The sequence below is a fragment of the Molothrus ater genome, chromosome 25, assembly GCF_012460135.2.
Source record: "Molothrus ater isolate BHLD 08-10-18 breed brown headed cowbird chromosome 25, BPBGC_Mater_1.1, whole genome shotgun sequence".
Lineage (NCBI taxonomy): Eukaryota > Metazoa > Chordata > Aves > Passeriformes > Icteridae > Molothrus > Molothrus ater.
The window spans coordinates 4,136,942-4,158,026 of record NC_050502.2 but is presented as its reverse complement, the minus strand read 5'-3'; the positions used below and the strand labels follow the sequence as shown (position 1 = coordinate 4,158,026).

Sequence of the window (21,085 nt, the reverse complement as noted above, 5' to 3'; positions counted from 1 at the left end):
ACGCACCGCCGTGGTCCTCCACCACGCTAGGGGGCGCCGTTCACCCACGCCATCCCCGCGTCCCTTCCAGCCGCACATCCCGCTCCTCTCTATGACCCCGCCGCCATGTTGGCCGCGAGGGGAAGCGGCGGCCCGGACCCCGCTAAAATGGAGGCGCGGAGGCCTCAGGGGGTGTAGGGGCTCCTTCCCCTCCCCAACCCCCTGCCCGGAGCCCATGGGGCGGCTGTAGGGTGAGCAGGGCGCTGAGGGGAACGCGGGGGTCCCGGGGGCTGAGGAGGCCGAGGGGGGGCGGGAGGCGGTGCCGGCGGGAGGGGCCTGGGGCGGCGGGAGCGTCCGTGAATTTTTATCTCTTCCCGCGAAATTCTGAGATAATTTCGATTGTCCCGCCTGGACAAGGGAAACTTCGGGGTGGTTTAATTATGAGCCGATCGAGAAAGATGGATGGGGAATGATCCCAAAGGCCTGGACTGATAGGAGAAGGGGGAATGGCTGCAGGCTCGCACCAGGATTTTGGGAATAAATCGGGATTTTGGGAATAAATCCTTCCCTGGGATGAAATTCCCAGAGAATCCGTGGCTGCCCCATCCCTGGAAGCAGGTTGGAAAAACCTGGGATTGTGGATTGTCACTGCCCGTGGAATGAGATAAATTTTTAGGTTTTTTCCATCCCAAACCGCTCTGGAATTCCATTTTTTCCAGGATTTCACCCCATAAACGCGAGCTGAGGGATTAATCCCACAATTTTTTTTTGTTTTATTGGGTTAAACTGCCTCGACTATTGTGGATAAACCTCAAGAAAACCATTTGTTTCCTTTTAAAATAAAAATAGCCACAAATCAGGAACATTCAAGGTGGTGGAAGCGTTTCCTTATCCCAAATTCCTGCGGGGATTTAGGGACATTTGCAGGGAAATTCGCTTTTTTTGTCATTTTAATTGATCACTTTTGGTTTTCCTCCCGGCTTTCGCAACATTTCACAACCCAGGGAACAGTTGCACAATGGTTTTTTTCGATTTGTTATTTTTTATTTACCCGAGGTTTTGGTGGCATTTTGGGGCAAAATTCCCAAAATTTGCCCAGATTTCCAAATGCATCGTGCCGGCCACAAAACTGAGGTACAAATCAGAATTTTAAAAGTTTATTTTTAATTAAAAGGGTTAAATTTAAGGTATGAAACCGCCCAGGGATTGATGAGGACAAACTTAATTAATTTATCAGTGACCTCATGATTGCATCAGTGCCTGTTTAAATCCTCCCCTTCAGGGCTGTTTTATCTAAAATTCCCTAAAATCTCAACTTTATTTTCAATATTTTACTTTATTTGAAAGGTGAAAAAAATCGCTGTTACCTGAACCCAACCCCTGCTGTGTGTTCTACTTTAAATGGAATTTAAAGGCGAATTTTTCCATTCAATTTAGTCTTTAATAAAAGCCATCAAAGCTTGAATAAATTTTAATTTGACTTTTCAGCCACTTGAGAGTTTTAGTTTTAAAAAAGCTGCGGTTTCTTGGGGGTTTTTGGTGACTCAGAAAGGAATTTTCAGTCATAAAAAAGGCATTTTTTTAGTCATAAAAGGGGCAAATGAGTCTTTCCCCCGGCTGGGGTGAAATTTTGGAGTGGAAAATTTGCTCAGCTCATGACTCGGGGGTGATTCACGATTTCCTCTCGAGATTTTTCAGCACCTAAAAATCCCCGGAAATCCCTTTCTGGACGGGGGTTGGGAGGTGAAATTATCCCAAATTAGGGAGTGAAATGATCCCAAATTTAGGATTGGAATTATCCCAAATTTCTGAGCCGGCCGAGCACAAAATTCCATTTTTTTTTCGGAATTTCCACCACGTGGGAGCTTTTCAATGGGGCTATGCACCTAAATTTTATTCCATTTTCTCCTTTAAAACTCGTGAACAAAACCTTAATTAAGGTTAAAAATTAATAAAATCAATTTCTGAATAAATACGAATATTAATGAGAAGCAAACTACCTTAAAAAAAAAAATCATTTCCCTGCAAAACCCGGAGGTTTCGAGTGATAAAATCAGCGCTGAAAAGGTTAAAATTCGCCGCCCTCAGCCCTGAATTTCTTTCCAGGAAAAGGGGAGGGAGATAAAATCCGAATTTTTTTCCCTTTTTTCGCGCTGATTTTCAGCCCAGCCCAGCCGTTATCGGCCGCTTTCGGTCCCTCCCCGTGTCCCTCCCTCGGGCGAGGTTTGAAAAAAGCGAATTTTAGAAAAAAAAAACAAAAAACTCCCGGAGCATCCTCGGGAATTATCCCGCAGCAAAATCCCGGGAAAATAATCCCAGGATATTCCTGCCAGGCGCAAAAAGTCAAGGTCGGTAAATCCAGCTCATTTTAAAGTTGTTTGTGTTCAATATTTTCATTTTTTCCCCTCAGAAATCGGTTAAAAATTTAGGGAAATATGAACTGTGAAGGGATCAAAGCTGTTATAATTTGAATTATTCCAGTTCACTGTAGATGCGCTTCACAAATTTAAATATTTATTAAGTTTGTATCAACACTGTCCAGCTCATTTTAAAGTTGTTTGTGTTCAATATTTTGGGTTTTTTTTCCCTCAGAAATCGGTTAAAATTTAGAGAAATATTAACTGGTGAAGGGAGTGAGTCTGTTATAATTTGAATTATTTCAGGTCACTGTCAATGTTCCTCACAAATTTAAATATTTACTAAGTTTGAGTCTACCCTGTCCAGCTCATTTTCAAGTTGCTTGTGGTCAATATTTTGGGGTTTTTCCCTCATGAATTTATTAAAATTCAGCAAAATATGAACCGGGAAGGGATTAAAGCTGTTATAATCTGAATTATTCCAGTTCACTCTTAATGCTCCTCACAAATTTAAATATTTATTAAGTTTGTATCAACCCTGTCCAGCTCATTTTAAAGTTGCTTGTGGTCAATATTTTGGGTTTTTTCCCTCAGAAATCGGTTAAAATTTAGAGAAATATTAACTGGTGAAGGGAGTGAGTCTGTTATAATTTGAATTATTCCAGTTCACTGTCGATGTTCCTCACAAATTTAAATATTTACTAAGTTTGAGTCTACCCTGTCCAGCTCATTTTAAAGTTGTTTGGGGTCAATATTTTGGGGTTTTTCCCTCATGAATTTATTAAAATTCAGCGAAATGTGAACCGGGAAGGGATTAAAGCTGTTATAATCTGAATTATTCCAAGTCACTCTTAATGCTCCTCACAAATTTAAATATTTATTAAGTTTGTATCAACCCTGTCCAGCTCATTTTAAAGTTGTTTGTGTTCAATATTTTCATTTTTTCCCCTCAGAAATCGGTTAAAAATTTAGGGAAATATGAACTCTGAAGGGATCAAAGCTGTTATAATTTGAATTATTCCAGTTCACTGTCGATGCGCTTCACAAATTTAAATATTTACTAAGTTTTAGTCTAGCCTGTCCAGCTCATTTTAAAATTGTTTGTGGTCAATATTTTGTTTTTTCCCCTCAGAAATCGATTAAAATTTAGGGAAATATGAACTGGAAGGGATTAAAGCTGTTGTAATTTGAATTATTCCAAGTCACTCTTAATGCTCCTCACAAATTTAAATATTTATTAAGTTTGAATCAACCCTGTCCAGCTCATTTTAAAGTTGTTTGTGGTTAATATTTTGGGTTTTTTTCCCCTCAGAAATGGGTTAAAATTTAAGGAAATTTGAACTTGGGAAGGGATTAAAGCTGTTATAATTTGAATTATTCCAGGTCACTTTCTATGCATTTCATAAACTTAAATATTTAATACATTTGAATCTACCCTGTCCAGCTCATTTTAAAGTTGTTTGTGTTCAATATTTTCATTTTTTTCCCTCAGAAATCGATTAAAATTTAGGAAAATATGAACTGGGGAAGGGATTGAAGCTGTTATAATTTGAATTATAATCTAGAAATTTGAATATTTGATGTGCTTGACCCAACTCTTCCCAAATATTTTTTCCTTCCTTATAATCTAGAAATTTGAATTATAATGTAGAAATTTGAATATTTGATATGCTTGACCCAACTCTTCCCAAATATTTTTTCCTTCCTTATAATCTAGAAATTTGAATTATAATCTAGAAATTTGAATATTTGATGTGCTTGACCCAACTCTTCCCAAATATTTTTTCCTTCCTTATAATCTAGAAATTTGAATTATAATCTAGAAATTTGAGTATTTGATGTGCTTGACCCAACTCTTCCCAAATATTTTTTCCTTCCTTATAATCTAGAAATTTGAATTATAATCTAGAAATTTGAATATTTGATGTGCTTGACCCAACTCTTCCCAAATATTTTTCCTTTCTTTTTATTTTTCTTTTTTTTTTCCCTTTTTCCCCACCTTCCCCCGGAGCAGCACAGAGTGGGAGAGACCCCGGGCCAGGATTAAAAATAAAATTTTAGGGCCGATTTTAAACCCCAAATCCATTTCCAGGTTGGTGCTTGAACAGCTCCTCACTGCCAGGATGAGCTTCCCAAATTCCACCCAACCTCCAGGAGCTGGGAATTCCTGCAGGATCACCCTGGGCCAAGCCAATCAGGTAATTCTCGATTAATTATCAGCTAATTACCCCTCACTCCCATCATTTATCTGCGTTATTTCCTTCTCGCAGCAGCCATTTTTTTACGAAATCTAAATATATTTAAATCTGGAGAATCTGTGGGTTCTTTTTTTTTTTTTTGCTGTGGGTGTTTTGTGGGGCTGGTTCCAGGTTCGATCCCAGAATTCCAGGAGATCCCTGCCGTGTTTTCCAGGTGGTTCCCAAGCTGCCCCTGCTGAGGATCCTGCAGGCCGCGGGCGCCCAGGGCGACTCCTTCACGCTCAAAGAGGTGGGGGCACCTCCCCGGCCTGGCCCTGGCCCGGGCGGGATTTGGGGTTTGGGGTTTGGGGTTTGGGGTGGGGTTCGCTCCTTCATGCCCTGGGAATTGTCCCGGTTTACCTGTGGGGACGCTTTGGAGACACTGGGGGAGCACTTCTGGGTCCCATTTTAGGGCCACTTCAAGGTCACTTTTGGAGCACTTCAAGGTCACTTTGAGGACACTTTGGGGTCACTTTTTGGGGCACTTCAGGGTTACCTTGAGGGCACTTCAAGGTCACTTTTGGAGTACTTCAAGGTCACTTTGAGGACACTTTGGGGTCACTTTTTAGAGGTAACTTAGAAGTCACTTTTTGGGGCACTTCAGGGTCATCTTGAGGGTACTTTAGGGGCACTTTTGGGGCACTTCAAGGTCACTTTTTGGGGTCACTTCAGGATCACTTTGAGGGCATTTTTTGGGGGCACTTCAGGGTCACTTTTTAGGGGCACTTTGGGGTCACTTTTTGGGGCACTTCAGGGTCATCTTGAGGGCACTTTAGGGGCACTTCAAAGTCACTTTTTGGGGTCACTTCAGGATCACTTTGAGGGCATTTTTTGGGGGCACTTAAGGGTCACTTTTTAGGGGTACTTTGGAGTCACTTTTTGGGGCACTTCAGGGTCATCTTGAGGGTACTTTAGGGTCATTTTGAGTTATTTTGGGGACACTTCAGGGCCACTTCAGGATCACTGTGGGGTCACTTCAGGGTCACTTTGAGGACACTTCAGGGTCAGTTTTTGGAGACACTTTAGGCACATTTGAGGTCACTTTTTGAGGACGCTTCAGGGGCAGTTTTTGGGAACGCTGGGGTCACTGTGGGGACACTTCAGGGTCAGTTTTTGGGAACACTTCAGGGTCACTTTTGGAGAAACCTTAGCCCCATTTTGAACTGGGGATAGCCCCGTTTTGAACTGGGATAACCCCATTTTGCACTGGGATTTTTGAACCAGGACATTTCCATCCTCCTCACCAACCATCACCAACCCCAAACCTTTGCTCCAACACAACCCCCCCCATATCTACCACCCCAAAATCCCCTCTAATCCCCTCCCAGCATCCCAAACACCAGGGAGTGAGTTCCCAGCAGTGTCCTGTCCCCACAGGTGATGCATTTCCTGGGCCAGTACATCATGGCCCGGCAGCTCTACGACAAGAGGCAGCAGCACCTGGTGCACTGTGGGGGAGATCAGCTGGGAGAGCTGCTGGGACTGCAGAGCTTCTCTGTCAAGGACCCCAGGTAGGGGAAAAAAAAACCAAAAAACATTTTTAGCAGGAAAAGCTAAAAAAAAAAAAAATTTCTCTGGAAAATCTGAAAAAATTCACATTTTTAGCTGGAAAAGCTGAAAAAAATTCACATTTTTATCTTGAAAAGCGGCCCGTTTTTAGCTGGAAAATATGAAAAAAAATACCCATTTTTTAGCTGGAAAAGCTGAAAAAAATTCACATTTTTATCTTGAAAAGCTGCCCGTTTTTAGCTGGAAAATATGAAAAAAAATACCCATTTTTTAGCTGGAAAAGCTGAAAAAAATTCACATTTTTATCTTGAAAAGCTGCCTGTTTTTTAGTTGGAAAATATGAAAAAAAAAATACCCATTTTTTAGCTGGAAAAGCTGAAAAAAATTCACATTTTTATCTTGAAACGCTGCCCGTTTTTAGGTGGAAAATATGAAAAAAAATACCCATTTTTTAGCTGGAAAAGCTGAAAAAAAAGTTGCCATTTTAATTCAGAAAATCTGAAAAAAATTGCCATTTTTTTAAAAACCTCCCTGGTTTTTTTGAGATCTCAGTAGGGAAAAAAATTTCTCTGGTTTTTGGGATCTCTAGGGAAAAATTCCCTGTGGGATTTTGGGAATTCTCTAGGAAAAAAATTCTCTGGTTTTTGGGGTCTCTAGGGAAAAAATTCTCTGTTTTTTGGGATCTTTAGGAACAGTTCTTTGTGGGATTTTGGGAACTTTCTAGGAATAAAATTCTCTGTTTTTTGGGGTCTCTAGGGAAAAATTCCTTGTGGGTTTTTTGGGGCTTTCTAGGAAAAAAATTCTCTGGTTTTTGGGGTCTCTGGGAAAAAATTCTCTGTTTTTTGGGATCTTTAGGAACAGTTCTTTGTGGGATTTTTGGGAACTTTCTAGGAATAAAATTCTCTGGTTTTTGGGGTCTCTGGGGAAAAATTCCTTGTGGTTTCTGGGATCCTTCTAGGAAAACAAAAAAATTTTTTTTTGGGGGTCTCTCTAGTAAAAATCCCCGTTTTTTGAGGTCTCTAGAAGAAAATCCTCTGTGATTTCTGGGATCTGTAGGAAAACCAAACTCCCTAAGAATTTAAGAATTAAATCCATAAAAGCACCAAATGGGTTTGGGGTTTCTGGGCTCCCTGTGGCCACTAAAGGGGATTTTTGGCCCTCCCCAGCCCCGTGTACGAGATGCTGAAGAGGAACCTGAGCCCTGCTGCCCTCCCAGGTAGGTTGGTCCCGTTCCATAAATGTTGCTCTGACCTGGTAAGTACCAAAAAAAATGAACAAAAATCCAGGAAAATGCCAAATCCTGGGGCTGCAGGAGGAATAAACTTCTCTGAAAAACGTTGCCAAGCGAATCTCTCGGAGTTTGTGTCTTTTCTGTGTGCCAGGAGCTGTTTGAGTGGTGCCCAAAAAAAAAAAAACCCCAAATTTGAATCCTGAAATCTCCTCCTTGACTGGAATCCAGCTTTTGAGATTTTTTTTTTCAGCTTCAGAGCTGCAATTTCTTGCTCTCACCTCATTTTATATTTTGATCATCTCTAAGAGTGCTAAAAATTCTGCAAGGCTTTAACCTTGAACCTCGCAGCTTCCCCAGCTCATGAGAGGAATTCAATTTCAACTCCATCAGAATGGAAATTTATTCTCAAATTATTCTGAGCTGGGGTGACTTCCTTGAAACCAGTTCTTGGTGTAGGACTGGGGAAAAAAATCAAAAAATTGGCAGAGCTGTGGAATTTTGTGCCACGTTTCCCATTTTTTAAACAGGTAAAATGGATTTGATCCACAGCTCTGGAATTTTGTGCCACATTTCCAATTTTTTAAACAGATAAAATGGATTTAGAAAGGATTTAATCTACAGCTGTGGACTTTAGTGTCATATCTTCAATTTTTTAAATAGATAAAATGGATTTGATCCACAGCTGTGGAATTTTGTGCCACGTTTCCCATTTTTTAAACAGATAAAATGGATTTAATCCACAGCTCTGGAATTTTGTGCCACATCTTCAATTTTTTAAACAGATAAAATGGATTTGATCCACAGCTGTGGAATTTTGTGCCACATTTCCCATTTTTTAAAACAAAAAGAAAGGATTTAATCTACAGCTGTGGACTTTAGTGTCATATCTTCAATTTTTTAAACAGATAAAATGGATTTAATCCACAGCTGTGGAATTTTGTGTCACATTTCCCATTTTTTAAACAGATAAAATGGATTTAATCCACAGCTGTGGAATTTTGTGCCACATTTCCCATTTTTTTAAACAGGTAAAATGGATTTAATCCACAGCTCTGGAATTTTGTGCCACATTTCCCATTTTTTAAACAGATAAAATGGATTTAGAAAGGATTTAATCTACAGCTGTGGACTTTAGTGCCATATCTTCAATTTTTTAAACAGATAAAATGGATTTAATCCACAGCTGTGGAATTTTGTGCCACATTTCCCATTTTTTAAACAGATAAAATGGATTTGATCCACAGCTCTGGAATTTTGTGCCACATTTCCCATTTTTTAAACAGATAAAATGGATTTAGAAATGATTTAATCTACAGCTGTGGAATTTAGTGCCATATCTTCAATTTTTTAAACAGATAAAATGGATTTGATCCACAGCTCTGGAATTTTGTGCCACATTTCCCATTTTTTAAAAAAAAACAAAATTGATTTAAACCTTCAGGAGGGCTCAGGCACGTGTGGAAAACTTAAAAATGAAATTAAATTAAAATTAGAAACGTGGCCATTTCTGCCTTGGATTTTTTACAGGAGATTCTTCTAGAAAATAAATCCAAATTAAAAAAAACCCCAGAAATCTTTTGAATTCTCTTTGGACGTTTTAGCTGTAGGAGCATTGTGTGAGTGCTGCTGCCTCCTCCCAGAGCGAGCTGTGTGTGTGCAGAGCTGAGCTCGCTGCCGTTCCCACCAGCCCTGGCCTCACCTTAGGCCTGGCTCAGTTAGACCTGGCTGTGTGTGAGTGTGACCCAAACCAGGCAGGCTTGGCCGAGCACCCTGGCTGTGCGTGCGCAGGGAGGAGCCTGGGGCTCTTCTCCTTCCCTTCCCTCCCCTTCTCCTTCCCTTCCCTCCCCTTCTCCTTCCCTTCCCTCCCCTTTTCCTTCTTTTCCCTCCCATTTTCCTTCCTTTCCCTCCCCTTTTCCTTCCTTTCCCTCCCCTTTTCCTTCCTTTTCCCTCCCCTTTTCCTTCTTTCCCTCCCCTTTTCCTTCTTTCTTTTCCCTCCCCTTTTCCTTCTTTCTTTTCCCTCCCCTTTTCCTTCCTCTTCCCTCCCCTTTTCCTTCCTCTTCCCTCCCCTTTTCCTTCCTTTCCCTCCCCTTTTCCTTCTTTCCCCTCCCCTTTTCCTTCCTTTTTCCCTCCCCTTTTCCTTCCTTTTTCCCTCCCCTTTTCCTTCCTTTTTCCCTCCCCTTTTCCTTCCTTTTTCCCTCCCCTCTTCCTTCCTTTTTCCCTCCCCTTTTCCTTCCTTTTCCCTCCCCTTTTCCTTCCTTTCCCTCCCATTTTCCTTCCTTTCCCTCCCATTTTCCTTCTCTTCCCTCCCATTTTCCTTCCTTTCCCACCCTTTTCTTTCCTTTTCCAGCTCTTTGCTTTTTTCCAGCCCAGCACAGGAATGACTGGATTTGTTTAATTTTCCTCCTCTTGTCTAATTTTTCTCCCTTCCTTTTCTAATTCCCCCCTTTTGTTTAATTTCTCCCCTTTCTTGTCTAATTTCCCCCTTCCTGCCTCATTTTTCTCCTTGTCAATTTTTTCCCCCTTTTATAATTTTCCACCCCCTTTCTTTTCTGATTTCCCCCCTTTCTTTTTGGAATTTCCCCCCTTTTCTTTTCTAATTCCCTCCCTTTTCTAATTTCCCCTTTTCTTTTCTAATTTCCCCCCCCCCCTTTCTTTTCTAATTCTTTTCCCCCTTTTCTTTTCCAATTCCCCCCTTTTCTTTTCCAATTCCCCCCTTTTCTTTTCCAATTCCCCCCTTTTCTTTTCCAATTCCCCCTTTTCTAATTTCCCCCTTTTCTAATTCTTTCCCCCCTTTTCTTTTCTAATTCTTTCCCCCTTTTCTAATTTTTTCCTCTTTTCTAATTTCCCTCCTTTCCTTGGCCACTTTCCCAATTTCCTGCCCACTTTTCCCAAGTCTGACTCCCCCAGGCTGCATTTAGGAATCCCTCACTTCAGGCTGGTTTTTATGGAATTTTCCAGCCCCTGGAGTATTTCCACTCCCTGAAAATCAGATTTTGGAAAGGTTTCTCCCTGTTCCCATCTCCCTGCAGAGCCCAGGCTCCTGTTTTCCATCAGGAATTAAACCCCAACAGCTGGAAGGAGGAAAAAACCAGGAATTTCTGAATTTTGCTCCATTTTAAGGCCATTTTTAGGTGGAATTTTCTGCCATTTTCAGATCTTCCCAATCCAGGTGTGATTCCTGGTGGGATTCAGCCTCATCCAAAGGGAGTTTTCTGTTCCATGGAAAGGGGAGCAGGCAGGAGCCAGCCTGGCACCTTTTGTTCTCTCTGCTCAAAGCCAGGCTCAGAAGGATCCCTGTTAATTGGATTCTTGTTAATTTAGCTCAGCCTTTTAATTAACTCTTGGGACCAGCTGGATCCTGCTGTGTCCAGCCCTGTGCATGGAATTTTCCTTTCTTTGCTTTTTATCCTCCTGCCCAAACCTTTCAAGAAGAGCAAGAAATCCTCAGAAATTCCCCCCAAAAAAATCCTGTTCACCTTCCAGGTGGGATTCCCTGGCAAGCCAAGCAGGGAACGGAACAAAAATGGGATTTTTTTGGGGATGGATCTGTCATATTTTGACATTTCCCCTATGGGATTTCTTGCTGGGACACTCATGGAGCTTTCAGAATCGATTTTCCTGTTTTTCCACTTTTTATTCTCTCGTTTTGAAGATCCTCAGGTGGAAAAGCAGCTCCTTGCAAAACGTGGGTGGTTCCAGCTGAAATGGGTCTGGGGGAAATTCCCTGGATGTACAGAGGAGCCTTGGAAACTCCAGGGAAAATCCCACAAAGCTGTGGCGGTTTTAGGCAACCTCAGGAGCAATTCCAAATCCAAAAGAAAAATAATAACTTTCGCCTTTGTGAAGAATATTCTGAATATTTGGCTGTAGGAATAAGAATAACTTTTCCCTTAGGGAGGAATATTCTGAATTTGGCTGTAGCAAAAAAAAAAATATTTTTCCCTTTGGGATGAAAATCCTGAATTTGGGATGGCTATAGCAAAAGGAATAATATTTCCCTTTGGGAAGAATATTCTGAATTTGGCTATAGCAAAAGGATTAATATTTCCCTTTGGGGAGAATATTGTGAATTTGGCTATAGCAGGCAGAATCACTTTTCCCTTTGGGAAGAATATTCTGAATTTGGCTATATAGCAGGTAGAATCATTTTTCCCTTTGGGAAGAGTATTGTGAATTTGGCTATAGCAGGTAGAATCACTTTTCCCTTTGGAAGAATATTGTGAATTTGGCTATAGCAGACAGAATCATTTTTCCCTTTGGGAAGAATATTCTGAATTTGGCTATACCAGGTAGAATCACTTTTCCCTTTGGGAAGAATATTGTGAATTTGGCTATAGCAGGTAGAATCACTTTTCCCTTTGGGAAGAATATTCTGAATTTGGCTATAGCAGACAGAATCACTTTCCCCTTTGGGAAGAGTATTCTGAATTTGGCAATATAGCAGGTAGAATCACTTTTCCCTTTGGGAAGAATATTCTGAATTTGGCTATAGCAGGTAGAATCACTTTTCCCTTTGGAAGAATATTCTGAATTTGGCTATAGCAGGTAGAATCATTTTTCCCTTTGGGAAGAGTATTGTGAATTTGGGATGACTATAGCAAAAAATACTTGTTCCCTTTGGGAAGAATATTCTGAATTTGGCTATATAGCAGGTAGAATCATTTTTCCCTTTGGGAAGAATATTCTGAATTTGGCTATAGCAGACAGAATCATTTTCCCTTTGGGAAGAATATTCTGAATTTGGCTATAGCAGGTAGAATCACTTTTCCCTTTGGAAGAATATTCTGAATTTGGCTATAGCAGGTAGAATAATTTTTCCCTTTGGGAAGAATATTCTGAATTTGGCTATATAGCAGGTAGAATCATTTTTCCCTTTGGGAAGAATATTCTGAATTTGGCTATAGCAGACAGAATCATTTTCCCTTTGGGAAGAATATTGTGAATTTGGCTATAGCAGGTAGAATCACTTTTCCCTTTGGAAGAATATTGTGAATTTGGCTAGAGCAGGTAGAATAATTTTTCCCTTTGGGAAGAATATTCTGAATTTGGCTATAGCTGACAGAATCATTTTTCCCTTTGGGAAGAGTATTGTGAATTTGGGATGACTATAGCAAAAAATGCTTGTTCCCTTTGGGAAGAATACTGTGAATTTGGCTATAGCAGACAGAATCACTTTTCCCTTTGGGAAGAATATTGTGAATTTGGCTATATAGCAGGTAGAATCACTTTTCCCTTTGGAAGAATATTCTGAATTTGGCTATAGCAGACAGAATCACTTTTCCCTTTGGGAAGAATATTCTGAATTTGGCTATAGCAGGTAGAATCATTTTCCCTTTGGAAGAATATTGTGAATTTGGCTATATAGCAGGTAGAATCATTTTTCCCTTTGGAAGAATATTGTGAATTTGGCTATAGCAGACAGAATCACTTTTCCCTTTGGGAAGAATATTGTGAATTTGGCTATACAGCAGATAGAATAATTTTTCCCTTTGGGAAGAGTATTGTGAATTTGGGATGACTATAGCAAAAAATACTTGTTCCCTTTGGGAAGAATATTGTGAATTTGGCTATAGCAGACAGAATCACTTTTCCCTTTGGGAAGAATATTGTGAATTTGGCTATATAGCAGGTAGAATCACTTTTCCCTTTGGAAGAATATTCTGAATTTGGCTATAGCAGACAGAATCACTTTTCCCTTTGGGAAGAATACTGTGAATTTGGCTATATAGCAGGTAGAATCACTTTTCCCTTTGGAAGAATATTCTGAATTTCCCCCAGCTGCCTCTCCCCAGACTCCAGCGCTCCCCCCCGAGCAGCCCAGCCCAGCCTGGCCTGCAGGAGTCCCCCAGGTGTGCCAAGCCTGGCTGGTTGGTTGCTTGCCCCAGGCCCTGTGTGCTGTGAGAGTGGGAATTTCCAGGGAAGGCTTTTCCTTGTGTTTTGCCTGCCATCTGCAGATGCTGCACAGACTCTCCCAAAGGAGCAGAACGTCGCTAAGCCCAGCCCAGACCAGCTGCAGGTAAACCCCACTGCCCAGTGGGTTCTTTTCTTGTACAGAGCCGCCCCTTCTCTGTACCTCTGCATGGTGGACTGCCAGAACTTTTTTGTCCTTGTTGGTTTTTTGTTGTGCTGCTCCTCACCTTTTTTTCCTGAGAGAAAAAAGAAAAAAAAATAAAAATCCCCAAATTGAAAAAGTTCTGGAATCCACAGAGCAGGGACAGAGCCACCCTTCTCTGTTCTCCTCCTCGTGACAGAGTGCCAGTCTCTGAGCGCGTTGTTCTGGGCTGCAGCACTTCCAGCCCTCAGCTTCTCCAGCCCTGTTTTCCTGCTTTTCCTCCCCCTCTTTTCTCCCACTAGGAATTGCCAAATAAATAATTCACTGTGCCTAGATAGGATTTGTTTCCAGCAGCTTTTCAGGCAGAGGTGAAAACCTTGGAAAAATCTTGGCACCTCCAAAGTTTTTTCCAGGTGTGGTTTGGGGTGAAGGCTGGGAGAGGTCAGAGAGTCACAAAATCAACTTTTACTGCATGAAAAACACCAACGTTAGGATCATTGCCAAGCTGAAGATTTTTCCTTGGTTGTTCCTGCTGATTCCAGAGGCTTTAAAGAGAAATAGTTTGTAGTTTTTATTCTAAATTATTTCCTCTTCCTACCTGCTTGGTCTCATCCTGCAGCTGGTGCCTGGGGATGGAAGTGCTGCATCCCCTTGTCCCTGCAAGCTCTGCTGGGCTCATTCCTGGATTTTCCTTCCTGCAGCTCAGCCAGGAGGAAGGATCTGACTCTGGGATCCTGGAGGGTGACAGCAGAACCTCAGCCCCTGCTACCTCAGAGCCCAAATGTGACACTTGTGAAGGTGAGGGACAAATTTCTGCATTATCACAATGTTTGCAAATGCATGTGAGACACAGAGCAGCAAAATGCTGGAGGAGGGACTCAAAAAAAAACCCCTGGTTTGGAACAGAAGAATTAAAAATCTTTGTGTTAAAGACTGAGAAGTTACAAAGTTCACCACAGGTATTTTCTTAATTTCTGGTCATAAATAAATGCTCTGAATGCAGTGACAGGTTAAGCCCCAAAATCCCATCTCTCACTGAGTAATGCCATGAGAAAAAACCTTCCAGGCCTTGCTGGAGGGTGTTTTAAGTGCTGGAATTATCTTTGGATCCATCCCCCTTCCCAAGGGAGGTTCCTGAGCTCACAGAACCCAGCCTGGGCTGGCTGCAGTCGTTCCCTTTAAACCAAGCAGGGAACTGAACAAAAATGGGAATTTTTAGGTGGATCTGCTATGAGATTTTTTTGGTGGGTCACTCATGGAGATTTCACAAATTTTGGGAGCAATTTTCCTGTTTTTCCACTTTTTATTCTCTCTTATCAATGAACCTCAGTTGGAAAAGCAGCTCCTTGTTTCCAGCTCAAATGGGAGAGCTGGAAATTCCCTGGGTTTACAAACCAGCCTTGGAAACCTTTGGAAAATTCCCTGGGTTTACAAACCAGCCTTGGAAACCTTTAGAAAATTCCCTGGGTTTACAAACCAGCCTTGGAAACCCTTGGAAAATTCCCTGGGTTTACAAACCAGCCTTGGAAACCCTTGGAAAATTCCCTGGGTTTACAAACCAGCCTTGGAAACCCTTGGAAAATTCCCTGGGTTTACAAACCAGCCTTGGAAACCCTTGGAAAATTCCCTGGGTTTCCAAACCAACCTTGGCTGTGCCTTGGAAACTCCAGGCACTGGAGGGAGGGAGATCCAAGGTGATCCTGAATTCTCAGTTTGGGATCCCAGGCTGGAGCATGGGGAGGATGGGTCCCACTTCTTGGGAATTCAGGAGCTGCAAACAGAATTCCAACCAGTCCTTTCTGCATTTCCCCATCCAGAAACCCACTCAGGGCTGGCTGGTGAAATGTTTGTGTTTCTGTGGTGAAACTTTAAATTAAACTCAGCCTCTCCCAGTCCAGGGGCACTGGGAACATTGGGATGTTCCTGATATGTGCAGGGATTTTTGTCAGATGGAGCATCCAAACCCCAGAGCTCTCAGCCTGACGCAAGAAGTCAAAAAACCCAGATTTGAGCCCAATTTTTTTCTGTGCTGGTGTCTCTTACCCAATGACTTGCACTGTGCTTGGCTCTTCCAGACAGTGATTTGATAGAAAACCTCTCCAAAAGCAAAAAGCCCAAGCTGGACCTGGTTTTTGAGGAATGGGATGTGGCTGGGCTGCCATGGTGGTTTTTAGGGAATCTCAGAAGCAATTACAAATCCAGGAGTAACGGATCCACGGATATTCAGACTAACCAGGTGTGTAAAGAAGGGCCTCATGTCCTCTTCTGTCCTCTTTTGACTTCCAAGGAAATCAAATATTCTATTTTTTTCTCCCTTTTCCCTTCCCACTCCAGGATTTTCAGCCTTTTTCCCACTCTGGGCCTTTCTCTTTGGGTGGTTGGTGAATTTTAGGGTTTTTAAATCCACCAAACTCTTTTCTCAAGGCTCTCAGAGGTGCCTGGATTTCATGAGTTGCCCTTGTTTTATTGGGGTGAACATTGTAGGGTGGTGGCCATGCTGAAAGGGGGAGATGGAAAAGGTGGAAGTTGGAAAAAGGGAAAATAGTGAGGTGGAAATTGGGAAAAGGGGAACTTGAGAGGTGGAAATTGGAAAAAGAGGAGCCTGCGAGGTGGAAATTGGGAAAAGATTGGGAAAAGGGGAACTTGTGAGGTGGAAATTGGAAAAGAGGGGAACTTGAGCAGTGGAAATTGGGAAAAGGGGAACTTGTGAGGTGGAAATTGGAAAAGAGGAGCCTGTGAGGTGGAAATTGGAAAAAAGGGGAATCTGTGAGCGGAAAACTTTAAAAATGGAAGCCTGTGAGGTGTGAATTGGGAAAAGGAGTGCCTGTGAGGTGGAAATTGGAAAAAAACTTGAATCTGTGAGGTAAAAATTTTAAAAATGGAAGCCTGTGAGGGGGAAATTGGAAAAACCTGAGTTGGTGAGGGGGAAATTGGGAAAAGAGGGAACTTATGAGGTGGAAATTGGGGAAAGGTTGCAAAAGGGGAGCCTGTTAGGTGGGAATTGGAAAAAAAGGGAATCTGTGAGGTGAAAATTCTAAAAATGGAAGCCTGTGAGGGGGAAATTGGGAAAAGAGAGAACTAGTGAGGTGGAAAATGGAAAAAAGGGAATCTGTGAGGGGAAAATTTTAAAAATTGACACCTGTGATGTGGAAATTGGGAAAAGGAGGGCCTGTAAGGGAGAAATTGGGAAAAGAGAAGCCTGTGAGGGGAAAATTGGGAAAATGGCAGCCTATGAGGTGGAAATTGGGAAAAAACTGAGTTGGTGAGAGGGAAGGAGGGAACTTGTGAGCTGGAAATTGGGGAAAGGTTGGGAAAAGGGGAGCCTGTGAGGGGAAGATTGGGGAAAGATGAGCCTGTGAGGGGGAATTGGAAAAAAGGGAATCTGTGAGGGGAAAATTTTAAGAATGGAAAGCTGTGAGGTGGAAATGGAGGAAAGGTTGGGAAAAGGGGAGCCTGTGAGATGGGAATTGGGGACAGGGTGAGCCTGTGAGGTGAGAATTGGAAAAAAGGGGAATCTGTGAGGGGAAAATTTTAAAAATGGAGGCCCGTGAGATGAAAATTGAGAAAAGGGGGGGTGTGTGAGGCAGAAATTTCCAAAAGGGGTGTCTGAGGGCAGGGATGTGCCCGGGGCGTTGGAGGCTGTTGGAGAGGAAAACGGGACAGTGCTGAATGTGGAGCTGCTCCTAAATGGTTTTTCCTGTTTTTTTCCCCTCAGGACATTGACACTGCCATAGTTTCAGACACCACCGATGACCTGTGGTTCCTCAACGAGTGTCCCCTGGACCAGGGCACTGCTGGGCTCAAGGTGGAAGTGCTGGACTGTGAGGAGGTCAAAGAAGGTGACACCACCAAGGTACCTCTGGCACAGTTTTCTCTGTTTTAATTCATCCCGTGCTGCCCTTGGAAAGGCTGGATCTGTTCCCATCCAGAGGCTAAATCCTGTTTAGAAAAGGCTGTCACCATTCCTCATGTGTTTGATGGTTTTCCTGCTTGGGTTTTGGTTTAAATTCAATTTTTCAAGGCATAAAATCAATTGAAAATGAATTAAACTTCTCGCAGCGACTTAAGTGGGTTTCTAACCAATATCTGCAAGAGTTATAAATCAAAAATCATGGAATTAAGTTTAGAAAAGGCTTTTAAAAATTGAGTCCAGCTAAAAACTCAATGAGGAGAATCTGATCATGGTAAACCAGCAAAAGTTACCAACATTCTGCAAAAGAACCACTGCAAAAACAGGTTTTAATTCACTTTTAGAAGTGATTTAATGAGCAGAGTGATGCTGTAATCATTTAATTTGGGGTGTGCAACACCAGGCAAACGATAAATAGGGAATATTCCAACATTCCCACCCTCTGACAGTGCTTTTCTGGAATTCCAGGTGCCTGAGGATGTGTGCTTGGATGAGTTGGAGGATTCCCAGTGCCTGAGTGATGACACGGACACAGAGGCTGCTTCCGAGGTGGGAATTCCTTGGGATCACCTGGGGCTGGAAGGGCTCATCCCACATCTGCTGCTGGTTTTGGGGTGGGAAAAGCTGATTTTCGTGTGGGTTTCTGAAAAGAAAAGTGGCTGGATGTAGTTAATACCCAGGCATGGTTTAATAAGGGTTTTAATAAGGTTTTAATAAGATTTTAATTCCGCGTTGTCCTCTGGATGGAAAATCTGGAGGATTGTCTTTGGAAGGGACTTGGAAATCTCAAGTAGCACTTTATAATCGCTCAAAAAGTCAGAATTTTAATGGTTTTTAGCAGAATTTTAATGGTTTTAGCAGAATTTTCCAGCCTGGAATAAATGGGGATGTCCCTGGCTTTGGACAGCTGAGTCCTGGCTCTGCACTTGTGCAGCTCCTGCCCTTTTCTGTGAGATAATGAATTAATAAATCCATTAATTGTGCAGATTCAACAGCTGGTAAGTGATGGGTGAGCCTGGAAAACAAATTCCTGCCATATTCCAGGAGCTCTCCCCTTGAATTTTGAGCAAAATATTGAAAATTCTTTTAAAATTAAATAAAAATAAGCTGCCCCAACTTGGATACTTCCAGAGGGCTGGGAGAGCGGAAGGAGAGGAATTCATGAGGGACAGATCCGGGATTAATCAATCCCAAGCCACAAAATGTTGATTTTCCAGCTTATAAATCACTCATAAATAAATTTTTTTTTAACGAGGCTTCCTTGCTACTTTTCCCACATGGCTAAAACGAGGAATACCCAAAAATAAATTGATTTTTTTTTTTTGCTGGAATTTTTGCCTTAAATCCCTCAGGATTGCTGGCAATGCTCCAAGTGCAGGAAATTCAACTCTCCGGGAAAAAGGTACTGCTTCCGCTGCTGGGCCCTGCGCAAGGACTGGTACAGGGACTGCCCCAAACTGCCCCATTCCCTGTCCCTTTCCAACATCAATTCCATGGAAAACCAGGAGCAGGATGAAGGGATGGATGTCCCAGACTGCAGGAGGACGATCTCAGCCCCGGCTGGCCAACCCAAACACCTTTTCCTGGGAGAAAACAAACCCCAAGGCTCCATCGAGTCCTTGGATTTGGCACAGGAGGGGAAAAATCGGGATTTTGCCAAGCTGAAGAAAGAGGAGGAGATGGAATCTTTGGAGAGCATCAAAACCCTGCTGAATCCCTGCTTCCTGTGCCAGCACAGGCCTCGGGATGGGAATATTGTCCACGGAAGGACTGCTCACCTGGTGGCCTGCTTCAGGTGTGCCAGGATGCTGAAGAAGAAGAGGTCGCCGTGTCCCGTGTGCAGGAAGGAGATCAAGATGGTCATCAGGATCTTCATGGGGTAGGGAGGATTCCTGCCCCTAAAGTAACCCCAAAATCTGGAATTTTTGCACTCAAGGCTCTATTACAGTATGTGCAGGAAGGAGATCACGATGGTCATCAGGATCTTCATAAAATAACCCCAAAATTTGGGTTTTTGCACTCAAATCCCAATTTCAGTGTGTGCGGAAAGGAGATCACGATGGTCATCAGGATCTTCATAAAATAACCCCAAAATCTGGGTTTTTGCACTCAAATCCCAATTTAGGTGTGTGCAAAAAGGAGATCAGGATGGCCATCAGGATCTTCATAAAATAACCCCAAAATCTGGATTTTTGTACTCAAATCCCAATTTAAGTGTGTGCAGAAAGGAGATCATGATGGCCATCGGGATCTTCATGGCCTAGCAGGACCTTCTACTTCTAAACCCCAAAAATAGGGTTTTTTGCACAAAAACCCCAATTCCAGAGCTCGGTCTGCAGGATCAGGATGGTCATCAGGATCTTTATGGGATAGCAGGACCTTGTGCACCTAAAATAACCCCAAAATGAAGATTTTTGCACTCAATCCCCAATCCCAGAGCTCAGCCAGTGAAACCAAAGAGTACCAAGATTTAATCCCATCAAGAATCCTCTGCAGGATCCACTTTTTCATGGAATTCACCTCAAGATCAAATCCCCAGCTTGGAAATTTTCCCAATTTCTCATCTTCAGCCCGATTTTATCCCTCGGGATTCTTTCTCCTGACCAAGAACAGCAGATTTGGGAAAAAGTGAAACCTTTGGAATGGTTTTTTTTTTCCATAAATCCCAACTTGTGCAATTCCTTTGGAACTGATAGTTAAAATCAGAAATAAATATTTATGGTGGGAGGCCAGGGGATTTGTTTTGGAGAGAAGAAGAAGAACTTTATTCCTAATTTTTTTATTGTTTAAGGTTGGCAGGGTGAAGAATTGCTTGCTCACAGATGGGAAATAAATCTTAAGTTTTTAATCCACACCTCTCAGGTCACAAATGAGATGGAAAAATAATAATAATAATGTTATATTTTTCTTTCTTTTTGGGCTCCTTAATTTCTATTTCTTCTCTTTCTTGTATATTTAAATCTATTCTGCGTCGCCTCTGTCCAGCAGGATTCAATTCCAGCAGCTCTGGGATATTTGGGATGTTCCACCTGCCCTCACCCATCCTTTAGGCTAAAACAATCCTCATTTTTGAGCGATTTGAAAAGTGGCTTAAAAATTAAACACGTTGTTTTGAGGGATAAAATAATTCATTTAAAGCCCCATTTGCACCCTTTCGAGGCAGATTTTTCCCCCTTTCCAAGCAAATTTTTTCCCATTTCCAAGCAATTTTTTCCCATTTCCTGGCAAAATTGTTCCCCCTTTTCAGGCAGGTGTTTCCCCTTTTCAAATACATTTTTTTCCTCTTTCCAGGCAGATTTTTTCCCCCATCCAATGTCTGCAAAATCCCTTGGTGCTGGCAGCAGTAAAGCCTCTGGATTTGAACCTTTGTTCTCCAGCCCATTCCCAATCCCATTCACTCTGACATTTTCATGGGGTCACCCACCCCACCCCACCTTTTTCCCAGTGGGGTTTTTCCCCCTTTTCCAGCTGTTTTTTGGGATCAGTGCTCCTGGAGAAGGCAGAGCTCACTAGAGGGCACCCACGCCCAGCTCCTGCTGCTCTCCCTCCTTCCAGGATCCACATTCCCGGCTGGAGAAGGTGCTCAGGGCCACCGTCCCATGGCTGAGGCTTGGTTTTCCTGATTTATCAAACTCACAAATCCAAGTTTTCCCCCTATCCCAAATAGCAGTGATGCCCCTTGGACCCCTCCGGGTGCATCTCAACATTCCCAGGTTTTGTTCCTTCTTCCTCCCCTCTTTTCTTCCTGTTTTTATTTTTTTTTTTTTTCCTTTTTCCCTGGTTTACCCTTCATCCACAAAAGTTTTGGGA

At 42.3% G+C, this 21,085-nt stretch overlaps 1 protein-coding gene across 1 annotated transcript; it reads left to right on the top strand.

The window, feature by feature from the left end:
- The first annotated feature begins 113 nt into the window (after nucleotides 1-113).
- Nucleotides 114-20,187, top strand: MDM4 (MDM4 regulator of p53). Its single transcript, XM_036398607.2, has 11 exons — nucleotides 114-230; nucleotides 4,429-4,534; nucleotides 4,749-4,823; nucleotides 5,951-6,084; nucleotides 7,249-7,298; nucleotides 13,268-13,329; nucleotides 14,067-14,163; nucleotides 15,441-15,601; nucleotides 17,081-17,218; nucleotides 17,744-17,824; nucleotides 18,628-20,187. Exons 2-11 carry the CDS (start codon nucleotides 4,460-4,462, stop codon nucleotides 19,156-19,158), a joined length of 1,404 nt encoding a protein of 467 aa, XP_036254500.1. The 5' UTR covers nucleotides 114-230; nucleotides 4,429-4,459; the 3' UTR covers nucleotides 19,159-20,187.
- Nucleotides 20,188-21,085: the final 898 nt, after the last annotated feature.